Source organism: Bos indicus x Bos taurus, chromosome 7, assembly GCF_003369695.1.
Source record: "Bos indicus x Bos taurus breed Angus x Brahman F1 hybrid chromosome 7, Bos_hybrid_MaternalHap_v2.0, whole genome shotgun sequence".
Taxonomy (NCBI): domain Eukaryota; kingdom Metazoa; phylum Chordata; class Mammalia; order Artiodactyla; family Bovidae; genus Bos; species Bos indicus x Bos taurus.
Window position 1 is genome coordinate 104,569,506 of NC_040082.1, and position 20,122 is coordinate 104,589,627.

General features: G+C 56.0%; 2 protein-coding genes across 21 annotated transcripts in view; both read left to right on the forward strand.

Moving 5' to 3' along the window:
• MYO9B (myosin IXB) overlaps positions 1–13,167 on the forward strand; it is a 107,785-nt gene extending 94,618 nt beyond the window's left edge. For 8 of the 20 annotated variants that reach the window (XM_027548143.1, XM_027548151.1, XM_027548154.1 and 5 more), the window contains 16 exons: positions 1,794–1,927; positions 2,188–2,378; positions 4,154–4,252; positions 4,365–4,538; positions 4,645–4,686; positions 4,865–4,976; positions 5,872–5,942; positions 6,355–6,547; positions 6,912–7,040; positions 7,305–7,410; positions 7,682–7,813; positions 9,712–9,835; positions 10,321–10,368; positions 10,700–10,842; positions 11,513–11,640; positions 11,761–13,167. In XM_027548143.1, coding sequence (XP_027403944.1) covers positions 1,794–1,927; positions 2,188–2,378; positions 4,154–4,252; positions 4,365–4,538; positions 4,645–4,686; positions 4,865–4,976; positions 5,872–5,942; positions 6,355–6,547; positions 6,912–7,040; positions 7,305–7,410; positions 7,682–7,813; positions 9,712–9,835; positions 10,321–10,368; positions 10,700–10,842; positions 11,513–11,640; positions 11,761–12,176 — 2,242 coding nt within the window. In that variant the 3' untranslated portion in view covers positions 12,177–13,167. Of the gene's footprint in view, positions 1–1,793; positions 1,928–2,187; positions 2,379–4,153; positions 4,253–4,364; positions 4,539–4,644; positions 4,687–4,864; positions 4,977–5,871; positions 5,943–6,354; positions 6,548–6,911; positions 7,041–7,304; positions 7,411–7,681; positions 7,814–9,711; positions 9,836–9,954; positions 10,274–10,320; positions 10,369–10,699; positions 10,843–11,512; positions 11,653–11,760 lie in introns of those variants that run through there. The other 12 variants (XM_027548161.1, XM_027548147.1, XM_027548153.1 and 9 more) reach the window with 7 other exon arrangements.
• Positions 13,168–14,932: 1,765 nt separating this feature from the next.
• Positions 14,933–17,886, forward strand: USE1 (unconventional SNARE in the ER 1). Its single transcript, XM_027548163.1, has 8 exons — positions 14,933–15,073; positions 15,389–15,438; positions 15,560–15,638; positions 15,725–15,877; positions 16,396–16,408; positions 16,809–16,836; positions 17,263–17,437; positions 17,682–17,886. The coding sequence occupies exons 1-8, from the start codon at positions 14,933–14,935 to the stop codon at positions 17,862–17,864; spliced, it is 822 nt and encodes a 273-aa protein (XP_027403964.1). The 3' UTR covers positions 17,865–17,886.
• Positions 17,887–20,122: the final 2,236 nt, after the last annotated feature.

Here is a 20,122-nt window from a genome sequence, read left to right on the forward strand (position 1 = left end):
CCATGCACAGAGGAACCTGGTGGGCTCCAGTCCATAGGGTCGCAGAGTCCGACACGACCAAAGCGAGTCAGCACGCATGAACAGAATCATCACTAGCTCCCAGCACCCCCATCCCCATGTCAGGGAACCCTCCAGGTCTTTGAATCACAAAATCGGTCACAGCTTTATCCCCAAAAAGTCCCTGCCACAGAGATGTAGGCGGTTCACAGAGCAGAGACGTTGGGCCCTGGGACTGGGGAGCTTTGATCAAACAGTGAATGCGAGCCTGAGGATAATGAGCGGACTGCAGTGGGAAGAGAGCCCCCCACTCTGGGGAGACCCCCACCGCCAAAACAAAGTACCAGAAACAGGGACGCTTCAAACAACAGGAACATACTCTCTCATTTTTCTGGAGGCCAGAAGTGTGAAATCAGGACGTGAGCAGGGCCGTGTATCCCTCCAAAGAATCTCAAGGAGGGACCCCTCCTTGCCTCTTCCAGCTTCTGGGGGCTGCAGGCACTCCTTGGCTTGTGGCTGCACCCCCTCCCCCAGTCTCAGCCTCCGTCTTCACGTGACACTCTTCTCCTCTCCCGTTTCTTCTCTTTTTTTCTGGCTGCGCTGGGTCTCGGTTGCTATGCGCAGGCTCAGTAGTTGCAGTGCTGGGCTTAGTTGCCGTGAGGCATGTGAGATCTTAGTTCCCCAACCAGGGATCAAACCTGCGTCCCCTGCATTGGAAGGCAGATTCTTTACCACTGAGCCACCCGGGAAGTCACTTTCTGTCTCTTATGAAGATAACTTGTCACTGGCTTTAGAGCCCATATGGGTAATCCAGGATGACTGGGAATCTTAAGATCCTTTGTTCAGTGCCTTAGTCCATGCAGGCCCCTGTAACAAAACACCACAGACTGAGCTGGAGGCTGGAAGTCCAAGGTCAAGGTGCCAGCAGATTTGGTATCTGGTTCATAGAGGCCTTCTCACAGCGTCCTCACACGGAGGAAGTGGCAAGGGAGCTCTTCGAGTCTCTTAAAAGGGCACTAATCCCATTCATGAGGGCGCCACCCTCGTGACCTAATTACCTCCCAAACTATCACAGCATCCCTAACACCATCACACTGGGAGTTAGGCTTCAGTATACAGATTTAGGAGGACACATTCAGTCCATAGCATGTGGTCATATCTGTAAAGACCCTTTTCCCAGATAAGGTCATGCTCACAGGCCCTGAGGGTTAGCACATGAACAAATCTTTGGCGGGTGGTCATCATTCACCCCATCACACACCCAGCATCCACAGTATATGATTTTGGGTTTATTCTTTGAGTCCCCCCACAGAAACCTTGTGCCTATAAAAATATCTTGGGGGAGGGAGGAGAGCGGGATTTTTCTCTGTCTCTCCTCTGCTGTGGCACATGACCTTCCCTAGTTGTGGCTCAAGGGCTGCAGAGCGTGAGGGCTCAGTAGCTGCGGCGAGTGGGCTCAGCTGCCCTGAGGCATGCAGGATCTTGGTTCCCCAACCAGGGACAGAACCCAGATCCCCTGAACTTAAAGGCAGACTCTTAACCACTGGCCTACCAAGGAAGTCCTCAGTTTTCTTTACATGTGAAAATGGGGTCACACTGTGACATCTGCTCGGTATCTCACTCTTCCACCCGACTCCCCTGTCAGTTCACACAAGCCAACTTTATTTTTAATGGGATCCCCTGCCATTGGTGACCAGTGAAAGGGCTATTTCTCATTAACAGCAGGTTGACCCTTTGGCCTCAAATCTGCCTTCATTTCCTGAGACTTAAGCAGAGCCCCCTATTTTCTCCTATAGATCCACGTTTAAAAGACTTTTCCTTCACAAGAACAAGGATAAGAAATTCAGCCCAGAGGGTGGAGAAGAGACGGAGAGCGCCATACCTGGGCAAGCCATCCTGGAAGCTGCCACCACAAAGAAGAATCTAGAAGGTTGGTGATTCCCAGATTCAGAGATGGAGAGCAGAGCCCCTGGGTCCACTGAGGATCGTCCCAGGCGGGGACCTGAGTCAGCTGTGGGCTGAGCCCTGGTCACACAGTTTCAGGCTGGTCCCCATCCCCAGAGGCACTTTCTGGCCACAGAACTCAGTGTGCGGGGCATGGGGCCCTGGTTCCCCATGCTGGTGACCGCGTCCTCCCCAGAAACCCACCACGCTTACCAGCCTCTCCTGCCCCCTTCCCCACCCCTCCAGTCCCCTCCAGCCACCAGCACCGTCATGCCACAGGTGAGAAGCACCCCAAGGAGCCGGGAGGCAAAGGGAAGAAGAACCGAAACCTCAAGATTGGTAAAATCACGGTGTCGGAGAAGTGGCGAGAGTCCGTGTTCCGCAAGATCACCAACGCCAATGAGCTCAAGTACCTGGATGAATTCCTGCTCAACAAGGTGGGCGGTGGGGCCCTGGGCCAGGAACACTGGGGGCAGGGGTCCCACGCAGAGCGGCCCCAGACCCCCCAGGGCCGCTGCCCCTTGGTAGTTTTCACACCAAAGCCCTTATCGTGTGGGGACAGAAAGGCCGGGTCCGTGGTTCCAACACACAGAAGGTTCTAGAGATCACATGCTTCTGTCTGTGTTTGGCATCTGCTGGTTTTCTACAAAACCCAGCTAGGATTCCCGTGAGATGACTTGTAGCCTGCAGTCGTCCTGTTCTGTACACATACTGACACGCCGGCAAATGTGTGCCTTCCTACAAGGACTGCACAGAGTGTGAGGAGCCGTGTCAACCCGAAGCATCTGATTCTGGGACCCAGCCCCACGCTTCACCCACTGAAATCGTCGCGCGTACACGGGCGTGTGCACACGTGGGCTGGGCGCCTGGCAGATGCGTTTTATCCTGCGGCTCCTGCCAGGACATTTGCGATCTGCCGACTGAAGACACTTGGTTTGCTGTCTCACAGTGCCCCTTGGGGCAGTTTCCTGCTTCCTCCACGTGAGGAAGCACTGGCCTCCAGAACGACCCTCTAAACAGAACAGCAGACACACAAGTGCCGCCAGGCTGTTCCTCGCCCTACCACGCAACTGCAGTTGATCGTGCACAAATTACTTTATCTAGAACACTTTTGGGGACCTCCCTGGTGGTCCAGCAATTAAGACACTGAGCTCCCGATGCAGGGGACCCAGGTGTGATGCCTGGTCAGGGAGCTAGATCCCACACGCCACAACTAAAACCCAGCTTGCGTGCATGCTCGGTTGTGTCTGACACTCTGCAACCCTGTGGACTAATTTTCCAGGCAAGACTGGGTAGCGATTTCCTTTTCCCGGGGATCTTCCTGACTCAGGGATCCAAGCCAATTCTCTTACATCTCCTCAATTTTAGGCTGATTCTTTACCACTGAGCCACCTAGGAAGCTCCCAAGACCCAGCACAGGCAAATTAATTAATTTAAAAAAATTTTTTTTTACAAAATGCATTCAGTGCAAGGCAATGATTGAGCACTTACTGTGTACTAGAGGGGCTTCCCAGGTGGCACTAATGGTAAAGAACCCACCTGCCAGTGCTGGAGGTGTGAGAGATGAGGGCTGCATCCTTGAGTCAGGAAGATCCCTTGGAAGAGGGCATGGCAACCCACTCCAGTATTCTTGCTTGGAGAATCCCATGGACAGAGGAGCCTGGCGGGCTACAGTCCATGGGGTCGCAACTGACTTGACTTAGTCACATGTGTGCAGTAAAGGTAAAGAAATCAGGTGTATTCACACCTCAGTTTCAGGCAGCCCCACAGCCAACAGAGCAGCATTTGAGAGCTTCAGAGGGCGCCATCAGGCTGATAGGAACAATAAAGGGTTAAGATGATCAGGCTATGTGAGGCAGCCCCAGTCCTGGGCTGTGGCCAGGAGTAAGCGCCTGTGCCGGGCAGCAGGAAGGGCCCTTTTAAACCAGGGTTTCTCGGCCAGGGCTGAGTCTGCCTCTAGGGGACACTTGGCAACATCTGCAGATGGTTTTGGTTCTCACAACTGGGAAGCGTTCCCAGCATCTATTGGGGGAGGCCAGGATTGCTGCTCAACACCCACAGTAAGTGATCCCAGAGAAACCAGGGTTGACAGGAGGGCCCGAATGGTTCCCAGGGGAGCCAAGGAAGGACCTGGGACAGGGCAGAGCGGTGACCACCCAGATGCCTGGCTCCAGGCAACGCGGGGTCAGCGGGTCTCTCCTTCCCTCTCCAGGTGAACGACCTGCGTTCCCAGAAGACTCCCATTGAAAGCTTATTCATCGAAGCCACCGAGAAGTTCCGGAGTAACCTCAAGACCATGTACTCCGTGCCCGTACGTGCAGCCCAGACCCGGGGAGGGGTCCCGAGGCAGCTCCCACCCCTCCCCAGCCTGGGCACCGCCATCCATCCGTCCTACGGGAGGGTCACAGCCTGCGTTCCCACAGAACGGGAAGATCCACGTGGGCTACAAGGACCTCATGGAGAACTACCAGATCGTCGTGAGCAACCTGGCAGCCGAGCGCGGCGAGAAGGACACCAACCTGGTCCTCAACCTCTTCCAGTCGCTGCTGGATGAGTTCACTCGCGGGCACACCAAGAACGACTTCGAGCCTCCCAAGGTGGGTGCGGCCGCTCCGTGTGCGGGAGGGTCCCTGTGCCGGCATGTCGCTGCGGGGGTATCTCCAGGGGGCCCCACACAGACCTGGCCTTTGTGCTCTCTCACAGCAGAGCAAAGCTCAGAAGAAAAAGCGGAAGCAGGAACGCGCTGTGAGTATGCGTGTCCTCGTGTGCATGGGTGTGTGTGTGCGTGCGCACGCACCCAGGGAAGCATGCGTTTTCCCACCCAGCCCTAAGGGATCCCCATCCTGAGATGCCATGGGAGGCGTCCCCACCAAGTGGTGCCCCTGTGGTGCCCACTCAGCACCCCCCGCCCCCACCACCCCAGGTCCTGCAGCACAATGGGCACGTGTTTGTCAGCTACCAAGTGAGCATCCCCCAGTCCTGTGAGCAGTGCCTCTCCTACATCTGGCTTATGGACAAGGCCCTGCTCTGCAGCGGTGAGTGCCCCTCCCCTGGCCCCCTGCCCCATCGCACCCCCTGACCTACCCCCAGGCCCCCCTGGATGCCCGCCCCACACCCTCTGACCCCCGCCCCGACTGCATCCCCAGCCCCTCACTGTGGGGCTTCAGCCCAGCTACAGGACCAGTCTTTTCAGAACACCGCCCCCAGACTTCCCTGGTGGTCCAATGGTTAAGATTCCACCTTTCCAATGCAGGGGGCACAGGTTTGATTCCTGGTCAGGGAAGTTCCACATACCAAAGGATGCGGCCGAAAATAAATACGCAGAAAAAAAGAACAGTGCCCCTCACCACGGGGCAGTGAGGCCGCGCCTCACCCACTCACACCCCACCGCTACTGTCGTGCTGGTCAGAGGCCGGTCCTCAGCCGACCCCAAGGCCTCCCCCAACTCCGCAGCCACCCCTATGCACATCCACCTGGCCAAGTCCCCCTGGGCCGTATTTGTTCTTGTTGCCCTCACTGCCTGAACTGCCAGCCCCTCCTCATGTGCCAGGCAAGGCCAGTCAGTCCCCACAGGGACCCTGAGAGACAAGTGCAGCCCAGAATGACCCAGCTGGCCCCCAGTCGGGCAGCCAGGAGGTGACCAAGCCTGGGTGGGAACCCAGTCGTCCCCTGGAAGCCCAGGCCGGGCCAGACAGGCCTCTAGCACGTCTGTGTTCCTGCCAGAACCAGTCAGGGCTGGCTTTCCTTCCAGGCCAGGGTAATTTCCTCTCCCCTCGGCCTGTGTGAGGAGCCTGCCACCTCGTGTCCATAATAAATGCCTAGGTGGTTGTCACTGTCCCAAGACCCCGGGACAGGCAGCCGCAGGACCCCGAGTCCCTGTGGCACTGTTGGTGACCACCCTCTCCCACCACCCCCACCATGACCTCCTAGTGTGCAAGACCACCTGCCACAAGAAGTGTATGCACAAGATTCAGGCCTGCTCCATCGTGTGCGGGAAGAAGGTGAGCCTGCTGAGGCTGGGAACTTCCCAGAATACCCGAGGGAGGCCGTCCTGAGAGATGTGGGGGAAAGGCTGGTCATCAGGCCAGAGCGCAGAGCTGGCGGCGGGGCGCTGGTCCTGTCAGCACCTGGGCGCCCCCCAAAGCTGGGAGCGGGCTTGTGCGCATCTCAGACCCCGGCCCCACTCCCCCTCCCCCTGCACACAGGGGAGGTGGGGTCCTCAGTGCTGCACTGCGGCACTTTACTTAGAGACCCCTTGCCAGCGGCCGTCAAGGGACCTCCACAGCCCAGCACCTCTGGCGGGTCTGCAAGGGAGAATGAGGGGCAGGGAGGGACGGAGGCCACAGAGGAGGCCCAGGGGATGACGGGGAAGGCAGCCAGCCCAGGCCTGACCCGTCCCACTCCCCATCACAGACTGATCCAGGCGCTGAGTCGGGCCACTTTGGCGTGTGCGTGGACAGCCTGACCAGCGACAAGGTCTCAGTGCCCATCGTGCTGGAGAAGCTTCTGGAACACGTGGAGATGCACGGCTTGTACACCGAGGGCCTCTACCGCAAGTCGGGTGCCGCCAACCGCACAAGGGAGCTCCGGCAGGCGCTGCAGACAGGTAGGTGCTGGGGGAGGTGGGTGGGCTTCCCTGGTGGCTCAGGCAGTAAAGAATCTGCCTCCAGTGCAGGAGACCTGGGTTTCGTCCCTGGGTTAGGAAGATGCCCTGGAGAAGGAAATGACAACCCACTCCAGTATGCTTGCCTGGGAAATCCATGGACAGAGGAGCCTGGTGGGCTACGGTCCATGGTGTCACAAAGAGTCAGACTCAAGGGAACAACTGAGCATGCATGTGGGAGGTGGGTGCTGGGGGAGGCAGGGGACGGAGCCAGGTAAGTGTCAAGGGTGGGAGGGCGCCACCTGGGGCCCCAGGCTCAGCCCGCCCCCCTTCCTCACGCTCACCGGCCCGTGCGCCCACCCTGCAGACCCCACGGCAGTCAAACTGGAGAACTTCCCCATCCACGCCATCACCGGGGTGCTCAAGCAGTGGCTGCGGGAGCTGCCTGAGCCCCTCATGACCTTCGCCCAGTATGGTGATTTCCTCCATGCCGTCGGTGAGTCCCCACCACTGTGGTGAGGGCGGGCGGTTGGTCGAGGGCAGGGGTCAGAGGCTTGAGCCTCGGCTATGGCCAGTCAGGGAGGAGGGACCCCCGTCTCCCCAGCTGAGAAAACGAGGCCTTGGCTGGGCCCAGGACCGCTCTGTGGCCCTGCCTCCTTGCCACACACACTGCCCCAGGCCCTACACGGTGGGAGGCTGCAGGCGCCCTGGGGTCCATCGAGTGGGGGCCACGAGGCGCTGACACCCGGGACCCTCCTAGAGCTCCCAGAGAAGCAGGAGCAGCTGGCTGCCATCTACGCCGTCCTGGAGCACCTGCCAGAAGCCAACCACAACTCCCTGGAGCGGCTCATCTTCCACTTGGTCAAGCAAGTGCCCGTGCCCTAATTGCTGGCTGTCTGGGGAGTGGGGTCCCAGCGAGAGCCCCGCTGTAGTGTTCTCTGGGGGTGGCTCCCTGCCAAGGCATGAGCCTGTGTTGGGGGGTCCAGCTTTTTTGTGGACCTTTCTCTCCACCCCGCAGAAACCAGCATTTCTCACCTCCCACCTGCAGCAGCAGTTTCCCCACAGTGACCCCCCAGCCTCTGGACTCTGGTTTGGGGTCTCCCTGCAGCCACCCCCTAACTGCCGCTTGCCACACAGGGTGGCCCTGCTCGAGGATGTGAACCGCATGTCACCCAGCGCGCTGGCCATCATCTTCGCACCCTGCCTCCTGCGATGCCCCGACAACTCAGACCCCCTGATCAGCATGAAGGATGTCCTCAAAATCACCACGTGAGTGCCAGGACTGGGCAGCCCCCACCCCCAACACACACCCAGAGCAACCCAGCCAGGGACCCCACAACTGAACAGGACAGCCTGCTCCAGAATCCTAGGATGGCCTAGCCTCGGTAACATGTAAATGTGCCCGCAGAGAAAAACTCAGAAGAACATACCCCAGGGGACTTTGCACTCCCAATTCAGGGGGCCCGGGTTCGATCCCTCGTCAGAGAACTAGATCCCATGTACTGCAACTAAGACATAGTGCAACCAAACACACACACAGACACACACACACACCACCCCCCCCCCGCCCCAGGAGGACTTCGCTGATTCCTCACTGAATACAGAATCCCCCTGTAATGCAGGAGACACAGGTTCAGTCCCTGGGTGGAGAAGGTCCCCTGGAGAAGGAAATGGCAACCCCCTCCAGTATTCTTGCCTGGGAAATCCCATGGACAGAGGAACCAGGCGGGCTACAGTCCGTGGAGTTGCAAAGAGTCAGACACGACTTAGCAGCTAAACCACCACCACTACCCCAGGAGGTGTCCTGAGCACTGGGGTCCTACATGGACTTCATTTGCTCTCTCTACCCTTCCTTCTTTTCTTCTGAAGTCATGTAGGAAGTCATACTAAACCCAAACTCCTGACAAAGTCCACATGTGCGCTGGCTGCTGTGATGGGCGAACAGTGCTCTTGTGACAGACAAGGGCAGGAAGCAGCCGGGCCCTGTGGGGGCATCCTGAGGCTGACACACGTCCAGACCCAGGAGGAGGCCTGGCAGCATCTCCCCTCCAGCAGCAAGAGCATCACTCCTGAGTTCTTTTGAGGGTGAAAACCCAAAAACCGGGGAGAAATGCCTCATCCCCAGTCCAGGGTGAGGGACAGATGGTGAACCCCACATTCCCAGCCTCTGGGAGCAGTGGGAACCGGCAGCAAAAAGGAGCAATAGTCTCAAGGTTCCTTCTTCCCACCAAATGATCTTCAAAATTCTCAGAAAGTTCTTCAGGAGGGTGGACTTCCCTGACAGTCCAGTGGTTAAGACTCCAAGCTTCCAACACAAGGGGCTCAGGTTCGATCCCTGGTCAGGGAACTAGGATCTCTCATGCTGCACAGTATGGCCATAAAAAATTAAAATGAATGAAAGAAAAAGGACTCAGAAGGGCGCCAGCAGACGTCCATCACTAAGAGGACACTGTTTAGGCGGTGAGTTGTAAAAGGAAGAGCTTGTCACCCAGAGTGGTGTCACGAGGTGAACACAGGCAGGCCTGAGGGCTGTGCCTGACCGTGCACTCCCCCAGGCATAAACAGCAGCTGGCAGGCAGAGGGGAGAGCCCGCTGAGGCCCTGACACTATGCGGGCAGCCAGCCCTGTGGTGTTGACAGATTTTCTTCCAGCACATAACTTGGTACTTTTTTTTTTTTAATCTGTGATTGACAGTAGGAGACCTGTCCTGACTGCCTCTCCATCCAAACTGACCCCATCCCATCCCACCACGCCCTCCCTGCCCTGGTATTGACCATTCCACCGGCCAGCAACCATTCCAGGCTGGCCTGACCACTGAGCAGATGTGTCTTGGGTCACAACTGACTTCTAGAGCCCTTGGGGCCAGCTGCCTACAGCCCATGGGGTAAACGGCCCACATGGTACTCTACTTCCTCCTTCAAAGGAGGAGGCTTATTTAGACGGATTCAGGCTCAGAGAGGTGGGGTGAACTGCACGAGATCACACAGTGAGTGAACCAGGGCCACGATGGGAGCCACAGCCTTGCCTGTAGCCCTGCCTGGTCTCTGGGTCTCTGTCTCAGCCACCATGCCCCAGTCTTTGGCCAGCATCTCTCTAGATGTGGGGCCCTCACGTTGGCCATCCCCCGCCCCCATCCCGGGCCGGTAGCCGAGCAGCCTTCTCCACAGGTGCGTGGAGATGCTGATCAAAGAACAGATGAGGAAGTACAAAGTGAAGATGGAGGAGATCAGCCAGCTAGAGGCTGCTGAGAGCATGGCCTGCCGAAGGCTTTCTCTGCTGCGCCAGAATGCTGTGAGCTATGCTGGGCGGGGCTTTGGTGGGTGGAGCTGGGCGGGGGCGGGGTTCGGGCGGTGGGCGGAGTCTCACTTGTCTGCCCAGCGCACACTTCCAGCACACATCCTTGGCCACAGCCTGACCTGGGGCCTCGTGGCAGCATGGTTAGGGGCCAATTCCTCACCTCGGCCAAAAGACCACCATCCTAGACCAGCCTCAAGGTCGGCTGTTCCTCTCAGCAGTGGGGGAGAAACCTGTCACCTACTTGGTAGGGTTCTTGGTCATTCTCCAGCCACAACCCTAGGCCCCGCCCACAGGGAAACACCCACAGCAGAAGAGGCTTAGGGTGGGGGGGGCGGAAAGGAGGATAAGGGGCCAGTCTCAGGTTCCTGTGGGAGAACCCTGTCCTTGTCCCCACAGTCAGACATGCCTTATGCCCATGACTAACACTTATGCCCTGGTCATGGCCCTGTGTGGTCACCCTCTCTTCATCTCTCCCCCAGCCATGGCCTCTCAAACTGGGGTTTTCGTCTCCCTATGAGGGGGTCCTGGTATGTACACCTACGGTCCATCCTCCTCACATGTCTCCCGGTGCGGTGCATGCTGGGGTTCCTCTTGGCCCCTAGGGTCCTCGTAGAATAGGCCGAGCGTGTCCTAACCTCCGGAAGTGCATGCTGGGGAAACCTCATTGCCTGCTGATCGCCTGTGCTGAAGACAACTAATCAGCCAAGTACTGGCCATTGGGTCCCCGCATGATCCCCAGAGAAGCCTAAGCCTAGATTTCCATGTCAGAACTAACCTCCCCCAGAGCTGCTCGTACCACCCTGTCCGCATCTGCAAGCACCCAGAGGGGCTGGCCAGACATGCTGCATCTCTTTGCAGATGAAGAACCCCAAGGCCCGGGGGAGCAGCAGCAGTGGCCCGGAGGAGCTGGGGGTGCTGCAGGAGGAGGAAGCAGCTGGTGGCGATGAGGATCGGGAGAAGGAGATCCTAATCGAGCGGATCCAGTCCATCAAAGAGGAGAAGCAAGTGTCGCTCTGATCCCTCACCACCCTCAGCTGCCCTATCTGGTCTCCGTCCACTGGCCCCTCCACTAGAGGGAGTCTGGCTGTTAGGAGGTTGATGGGCTAGGCTCAGCCCTGTGGTCCAGGGTCCAATCTTGGGGCACTGCTGTCCTATAACACAGCCTAGGACTGTTTAAACCCCCCACTTGGCCATCATGGTGGTCCACAGGGAAAGGAGAGGACACAAGGATGATGCCTGAACCTAAAGTTGGCCTCAGCTAGGGTGATCCACCAATTTATTGTCCAGTCAGGGTGGAAGTATGAACAGAGATGCAGTTGACAAATTATGCCAGGAGGTCGGGTGTAATCCGGGCCACCTGGGCACCCTGTCCTTAGGAGTAGGCTGGGGCACTCCAGACAGAAGGGACAGCATGTGCTAAGGTCCTGAGACAGAAACTCCTCGCTAGCTAAGTCACAGATGCCTGGTTTCCCTCCAATCTGACCCTTTGCTCACATGAACTTCACTGAGCCAGGGGCATCTGGGGTGGGGTGTGGTTTGGGATGCTAGGGAGCAGAGAGTCCCATCAAGGAGCAGAATAACCTACTCTGTCCCCTACTGGCCTGGCACTTTTCCACGGGGCAGTCCTTCACCATGGAGCAGGCTTGGACACTGTGCCCCCTTCATCCCCAGGGAGGACATCACGTATCGGCTGCCAGAGCTGGACCCTCGGGGCTCCGATGAGGAGAACCTGGACTCAGAGACGTCGGCCAGCACCGAGAGCCTGTTGGAAGAGCGGGCTGGGCGGGGGGCCTCCGAAGGTCAGTATTAAGGTAGAGTCTGCTTTTTTCCTTCCCGTGTCCACACCCAGCAGGCCCCCGGGCGAGGGTCCATCTGCCGGTCCTGAAGCTGCAGTAACCCTGCCATCTGTCTCTCAAAAGGGCCCCCCGCGCCTGCTCTCCCCTGCCCCGGCGCGCCCACCCCGAGCCCCCTCCCCGAGGCGGCCGCCCCTCCTCGACGAAGGCCGTCGTCCTTCATGACGGTCAGAGTGAAGACCCCCCGGCGGACCCCGATCATGCCCACGGCCAACATCAAGCTTCCGCCTGGCCTGCCCTCCTATCTCCCTGGCCGGGCGCCTGGTACCCAGGAAGCTGCCACCATGGTGAGGCGCCGAGAGCCACCGGCCCGCCGCCCAGACCAGGTACACTCCGTGTATATCACGCCAGGCACTCACCTGCCCATTCAGGGCCCTCAGGAGCCCCTGGACAAGGATGATCGGCCGCCTGGGGCCAAGCGGAGGTATTCGGATCCCCCAACCTACTGCCTGCCCTCTTCCTCGGGCCAGGCCAATGGCTGAGGGCCCTCAGCTGCCAGCATCCGCACATGCAAGGATGGCCCAGTCCCCGAGCTGGGCACCGGAGCTCCAGAGCCAGCATTCAGCAATCTGAGAAGGATCCAGAATGGAAAGCTCCGAGAGTGATGTGAGGTGGGCACTGGCTCCAAGTGAATTCAGGCGGGGAGAGGCTGGCTGAGGCCTGGCCACCCTTGCTGAGCCCCCACGTCACACGGAGGCGCCCGATCAGAGCACCGAATCATGGCAGGCAGCCCAGCATCTCCCAGCTCCCCTTTTGTACGTTTTCAAGGTCACTGTTTCTTTGTGTGTGGTTTACATAAGTTTAAACTGTAACAGCCTTAACAGAAGACCAAATTGTTTTTATATGTGTATGTACAAACTTTTATATTAACTCCCTGCATCTTCCTTATAACCTGGATGTGAGTCTTCAGAGCAAGCCCACATAGCCGCCAAGCTTCGGAGGCTCAGACCCACGCTGAGGGACAGCTGAGGGGGCCGAGGGCAAGGACTCTGCATGAGGGGTTTGGACACTTGTGGCCCCTGACTGCCCTGTACTGCGGCCCGGCCAGTGGCTATCTGGCCCATTCAAGGGAACAGTGGAGCCTTCCGTGGTGATCAAGACTGTTGGCTAGAGCCAGGACACACGATGGTAGGCAGCCTCCACTCCAGGCACCACAGACCTCACATTATTCCAGGGATACGCGAATGTGGCCATCACTCCTCGGTCTGTTGTGCCCCGGACAGAGAAGACCACCTTGGCACTGCCAGCCCCATGTGGCAGAACAGGAGCCCGTAACTCAGGACCGTTCACGGGTGGGGAGGGCAAGGCCTGGGCTTGTATGTCTCTGCAAATCTACAGTGACAGTCTGGGCATCTGCAGAGAGGGGCATTCCCCTCTCAGGCTCAGCCCACTCTCCCAGCACCTGGACACACGGTGCCAGGTCTGGGACAAGAGACACCCACAGGCCATGTGAAATAAAGAAAAAGTGCCTAAGAGGTGTCTGTATTCAGTTCCTACTCAGACAGGCTCAAGGGTGGGGGCGGGGGTCAGGCATGCAGCCTCAGCCAAAAATGGCGATGGTGCAGAGCAAGGATTGAGCCCCTTTGTCTGGGAGGACTTCCATCATTCCTCCAGCCAAGTCCTGTTGGAATTTAACACAAGCGAAGTGGGCTTATTTTTTGGCTGTGCCATGCAGCTTATAGGATCCTAGTTCCCTGACAGGGATCAAACCCACACCCCCTGCAGTGGAAGCTTGACCGGACCACCAGGGGAATCCCTGGAAGTGCTTCTTATTGATCCAGAAAGCTGCGGAAGCAGGCAGCTTATGGTAGAGTCACATGAAGTGAGGACAGCCTGCTGTCCTGGGAGCTGCCTCCTGTCACGCCTAGCCCTTCCCCAGCAGGGGCTTAAATGTCAGCTGAAGGGGCCATCTGCCTTGTGGGGTGGGGAGTCAGTCCTGGTGGATCCACTAGAGCCTGAAGCAACAGCACCACCACCATCACCACCAGTAGAGAAGCTCCCAGGTTGCAACCAGATCGGCAGTTGTAATTGGTTGGCAGATGGGGTTTGTAGGTGTGGGGGAGTTAAGAGACTGTGACAGACCTGAGTTTAAGTGGCACATGCTGAAGTTGGTGGTCTAGTCCAAGGCCACACAGCTGGGATGGGGTGGCCTGGGATTCAGACCCTGCCCTGTCTGGTTCATGCATGTCTGGATGTGTGCTCAGTCATGTCCGACTCTTTGCCACCCCATGGACTGTAGCCCACCAGGCTCCTCTGTCCATGGAATTTCCCAGGCAAGCATACTGGAGTGGGTTGCCATTTCCTTCCCCAGGGGATCTTCCTGACACGGGGGTCGAACCCGCGTCTCCTGTGTCTCCTGCACTGACAGGTGGATTCTTTATCACTGAGCCACTTGGGAAGCCCTGTCTGGCTCTAGAGCCGCTCCCCGGCACCACCACCCCCAGCCCGCCACCCCATCAATAACCTGAGTTTGAGTTTAGACTCATCCACGGTACTTACAGGGCACCAAGGCCACTGATGTGACCTGAACACAGGTAACCTGAAGGATGGGGAGATAGTTGAGGGATGTACACCAGACTTCAGCCCCTATGATGTCCCCATCCTCACTCGGAGGGCCCACAGAAGGAGACTCGAACAAGAGGCCTTGACTTCTTGAGGACGCGGGTGGGGTTCTGTCCACGGGGGTCTGGGCGTTGAGGGTGACCCAGCCACACCTCACGCTCCCAGGTTTAGCTCATGTCACTGCCAGACCGTAGGGGGAACAGGTCCAGAAAAAGTTAAGAAACTCGCAAAAGGCTACGACGGGAGGTGGAGTCAGGGTCAGGGCTGGGACCGGAAATAATAGCCCCTAAGTCTTGGGTTCCTAAATCCCAGGTCAGGGCCTCTCCTCGTGAATTCAGAGAAGACTGCCTGGATGCAGAAGGCTCAGAGTGGGAAAAACTCAGGAAGGAGTGGAGAGAAGGGTACGAATTTTGAGGAGGGGGAGTAATGAGCACTTCACGCTTTGCATGTGGGTCTTCTGGCACCGAAGGACTTGATCCTTTCAACCTTTCCGGAAGGATCAAGACGCTCGCAAGAATAAGCAAGCGGTTCATCCCGGAGTAAATGCAGACGGGATGGTGTCTCGCATTGAAAGAAGACATTACTTCCGCCACCCTAAACAAGAATGGGACAGCAAACGAACAGGGCACTTCCGACCGGAAAGAGGCCACGGAGGGCACTTCCGCCATCTCTTAAGATGGCGCCGGCGGAAGGGGCGGAGTACCACTGGGTGGTGATGGCAGCGTCGAGGCTGGAGCTGAACCTGGTGCGGCTGCTGTGCCGCTGCGAGGCGATGGCAGCGGAGAAACGGGACCCGGACGAGTGGCGTCTAGAAAAGGTAGGGAATCTCGTGTTTCCTCGTAAACCCCGAATCCAAGAGAGTGGTCCCCGCATCTAGAGGCCACCGGGCCCGAGTCCCCCGCCTCGCCAGCCAGCGTGGCCACGCCCCTTCCGGTTGGTTCCGGCCACGTCCACCTGCTGCTCTCCCGCCTTCTCCCTGGGGCTCAGCTGGTCCCTCCCCCTGATAATTGGCTCCTCCTGTTTCAACCCCGCCCCCATCCTGGCCTCGCCCCTTGTTGGCTCTGATCTCTCTAAGCAGGATGTCGGGGTAGGGGGGAGGACTGGGCTGACACCCCCCCCTTTTTGTCCCCAGTACGTGGGAGCTCTCGAGGACATGCTGCAGGCCCTGAAAGCACAGGCGAGGTGAGTGCAAGCGGCCACAAGTGGTTCAAAATTGAGTCTCCTACTGGAGACCAAGTTCCCACTAAGAACCTCCCCTCAACTGGGCACAGTAGGCTTTCCTTTTCCTCTTCTCCCCTTCCAGCAAACCGGCTTCCGAGGTGCTCAATGAATATTCTCGGAAGGTAGATTTTCTGAAGGGAATGCTGCAGGCAGAGAAACTGGTAAGCAGGGGCACTTCTGCCTGGTCAACCGTCATGCTCACCTGGGGCCTGCCCCTCTGGTGACTGCTCCCTTCCCGCTTCTGCAGACCTCCTCCTCAGAGAAGGCACTAGCCAACCAGTTCCTGGCCCCTGGCCGAGTACCAACTACAGCAAGGGAACGGGTACCCGCTACGAAGACAGTGCACCTACAGTCACGGGCTCGGTACACCAGTGAAATGCGGAGTGAGCTGCTAGGCACGGTAGGGCTCCCTCCCTAGTCCCGGGAAAACTTCAGCTGGGGACAGGACTTTGTGCATGGAGGTGGCCAGAACAACAAACACTTCCGGTGCAGGGACTAGGATACCCAACAGACAGGACCTGGACCATCAGACAAGGCTTCCCAACAGACAGGCATCGTGGCCAGGGCTTTACTAGATTAGTAAGAGTTTTGGTACATGGCAAAAATGGCACATCTACACTTAAAAGCCCCAGAGTTGGCCCGGAGCAAGGTTTGGCCCCGCCTCACCACACATAAGTGAGTTTTTTCAGCTGTGAAATAGGATGACAGATACTTCTATGAGCACTTTCTGTGGATCTGAAAAATACCCTTCAAAATATGAACCCTTGTTTTCAGTTTATAGATGAGGAAACTGAGCCTCAAAGGTCATAGGACTTGTCCAGGGTCCTGATTGAGGGTGGGGAGTTTCTGAAAGCAGAAAGGACAGGTCTGGGGGCATGGCATGGTTGGTGATTCTGTGCCTCTCCTTTTTTCCCACAGGACTCTAGTGAAGGTGAGACAGCATGAGCAGAACAGGACTCAAGGCCTGGGACATACATGTATTCTTAGTGCCCCACATCCCTCGTGCCTAACCTGGCTCCCACAGGGTGTGCACAGCCCGGGGAAACTGTGCCCAGGGGCCTTACCATACTTGAAGAGGGTGTCAGGACAGAGGAAGGGGCCCTAGAGGAGACAGAATTGGACACTCCCAGCCCAAGTGACTAAGGCTGGCTAGAGGGGGGACCTGGGGCCTGGGGGAGCCCTGATGAGGAAGACTTCCTGCACCTGCTGTGCGACAGACAGAATGGGAAATGGCCTTGTGAGTAGCAGACACATCCCGGGCAATGGTCAGTAAACTGGAAAACAGCAAACCATTTCTTCCTTTTTGCCTGCTTGGCTTGTTTTGCTTTCAGAGCCTGAACTGGATGTGAGGAAGAGAACGTGAGTATCTTCAGCCCTTGGGCAGCATTGTGGGGAGAGGGGAGTTGGGCAAAGCTTGGACCACTAAAGCACAACCATGAGCATCTAAACACCAATCGGGAACCCCAGTGATCCAGTACTGAGGACTGTGTGCTTTCACTGCCAAGGGCCCGGGTTCAATCCCTGGTTGGAGAAAAAGATCCTGCAGGCTGAGCGGTGCAGCCAGTAATAATAATAATAAAATTAAAAAAAAAAAAAAAACACTTAACGAACAGCCACTTCTGAGGATGCTTTTCCCAGAAGCCAAAGCAAAAAAGGAGAAAGAACCCCAAGCAGCGCGGTAGCTGGAACTATAATCTCTAGGTCCCTTGAAAACATGTTGGTCTCTTCCCTCCTTCCCCCATCCCCTGATCTCATACCCACTGGTCTACCCATCTGTGGGGTCAGTGGGGCATCAGGGCCCACACCAAGGGATGAGAAGCAGTCAGCAGCCGAGCTAGACCTTGTCCTGCAGCGACACCAGAACCTCCAGGAGAAGCTGGCAGAGGAGATGCTCGGCCTGGCCCGGAGCCTCAAGACCAACACACTGGCTGCCCAGAGTGTCATCAAGAAGGACAACCAGGTATGAGGACTCTGGGAACCCTAGAGCCTCTGGTTTGGGGCATCAAAGAAGGCTTCCCAGAAGAAGGTCCCTATGGCTGGGACTTAGCTGGATGAATAGGAGTTTGGCAGAAGTCAAAAATGGCATTCCCAGAAGAGGAAATAGCACTAGCAAGGGCCAAGAAGTATAGATTTACCCCACTGCAGTAGAAAGAGGCAACACTTGGACCCAGTCCTGTTGACACCTCCCCCTGCCTCACCCACAGACCCTGTCACACTCACTCAAGATGGCTGACCAGAACCTGGAAAAGCTGAAGACGGAATCCGAGCGGCTGGAGCAGCACACACAGAAGTCGGTCAACTGGCTGCTCTGGGCCATGCTCATAGTCGTCTGCTTCATCTTCATCAGCATGATCCTCTTCATCCGCATCATGCCCAAACTCAAATAAAGACTTGGCCCGGCCTGTGTCACCTGTGCTCTCTCTGCCCTCCACCCTGTCCAGGGGTGATACCTTTTGGGGTTGGCAACATGATGGGAAGGCCCTTGGAGCCCCATGAGAGCTGCAGAGAGTACAGGACCAGGGGAGGAAGGAGGTCAGGCAGCTGGGGGAGGTGAGTCACAAGCCTGCCTCCCATTTCTGCTCCCCGCCCCCCAGGTACCTACTTCACACTGGACAAGGCAGGGCCCATAGGGGCCCCAAGAACTCCCAATCTGATGGAGTCAGAGCCAAACACATTCCTGTGGAGTCAAGGTAAGGTCTGGAGGGTTGAGGAGGAGTGGGCCCATGCCTGGAGGTCAGCCTGTAGGAAGGGTTGAAAAGTTGTCTCTTTTGAGCTATGAACGACGCCGGGATTCTTGGCCTCTGGAGGAGATGAATTTGATCCAGAGCCAGTGACAAGGCTTGACCGCTCAGAAATTTTGTGTAATAAAGTTTTATTAACTTGCTAGTTTTCAGCAAGAAGTTAATATACCTATTAGTAAGCTGCTAATTAGAGAAAAGGAAATGTCTGAAAACTCAGAGTGGCACCCGGCCCCTCACCCACAACATGCATTTTGCGATAACACTGGCACAAGGTGAGTCATCCCAGGCCATACAACAGTTGACATGGGGACTTCCCTGGTGGCCCAGTGGTTAAGAGTCTATGCTTCCAATGCAGGGGGCCCAGGTTCAGTCCGTGGTCAGGGAACTAGATTCCACACGCCTCAACGAAGACCTCTTGCGACCAAATAAATTCCTTAAAAAAAATTGACGTGAATCTTGAAGAAAGGCAGATTTCCAAGCAAATACACAGTTGCATTAACATAGCTTAAGAGAACATTTCCGTGAGTAAAACATGCTGGTTTTCTGAGTCTTAGGCAGAACCTACTTGATGAAAGACAGAGTCTAAGGTAAGTACATAGTTCATTAACATAGCTTAAGAAAAACATTTCCATAAGAAAAACGCATTGGTTAGCTCAAGGTTTGAGAAGAGTTAATTTCAGGTGGAACCAGGTGTCATCATGGCAACACAAAATTTTTAAAGAAACCTTTTAATTTTGCATAGAGAAGGGGAAAATGTCTGACACTTGTAGTTTGTTTCCTCCTGCCACTTAAGAGAGAGAAAAAAAAAATGTCTGACACTTGCAACCTATTTCCTCCATCTGGGGACCCCTAGCCTTCCTGCCTATTACCCTCTCAGGGTGTCAGTGCTGGGCTTTCCTTGGGATTGAAAGTAGTAATTTAGAGACAAGGCTTAGCCCAGCCACAGCCGAAAGTCTCAGGACACTGCAGGTGCTTCACACAGTCACTCAGCAAACACAAGAAAATCAGTGGCGACCCTGCCTGCCCAGGTCATAGTTTGGGTGGGCGTTGGAGTTGGGACCCTGGAAGGGATCATGGAGTATGAGTCCAGAGGAATTATGGGTCCTGGGTTCTGCTTATCCCCACTCCAGATGTCAAGAGCAAAGTCTGTGAGAGGAGTGACTGAAGAAGCTTGGAAAGGAAGGGTGGACAGAAGGTGCCTGTGGAACACGCATGGAGTTGTCCGTGTGGGCCCCACCCCCACTGCATCAGCATAGGTGTAAAACCACCACTAATACCTTTTAAAATTCTGGTGGCAGTTTTTAAAGCTTTATGAAAGCTCTAGTGGCAACTCTTTAAAAATAGACCATAAGAAGGAGGCTCCTGCTTGTGACTCAGAGATGGTTCAGTATTAGGAAGCATGTTAATAGCCGTATTAATGCATCAGGAAGCAAAATCAGAGTGAAACGGTACTATTCACAGCATCCATTACACAAAGTCTCAATTAAAAATAACGAGCATTTCCTCATTGAACGGAAAAATCTCAAGCCAAAGGCAGTGTTGAGTTTAATGGGCAAATACTAGAAGTTTTACCGTCAAAGTGAAGAAACTAAACTGAGCTGGAGTGGAGGGATACTCACAGTCCACCCATCTCCTCCAATGATTTAATATTGTCTGGAGGTGCTAGTCAATGCAAGTAGACAACAAAAAAAATGAAAGAAGTAAAATTACTCATAGAAGATAAATTTGTCTATATAAAAAGATCCAAGCAAACTAAAACAGCTAGCTATTTCAGTAAGAAAATTTAGTAAACCAACAAGGGGGTTAATGAATATTTAAATTAACTTCCTATATGCAAAAAACAAAGTTGCAAAATATATTGGAAGATCCCATTTATAATAGTAACAGCAAAGATACACTATCTG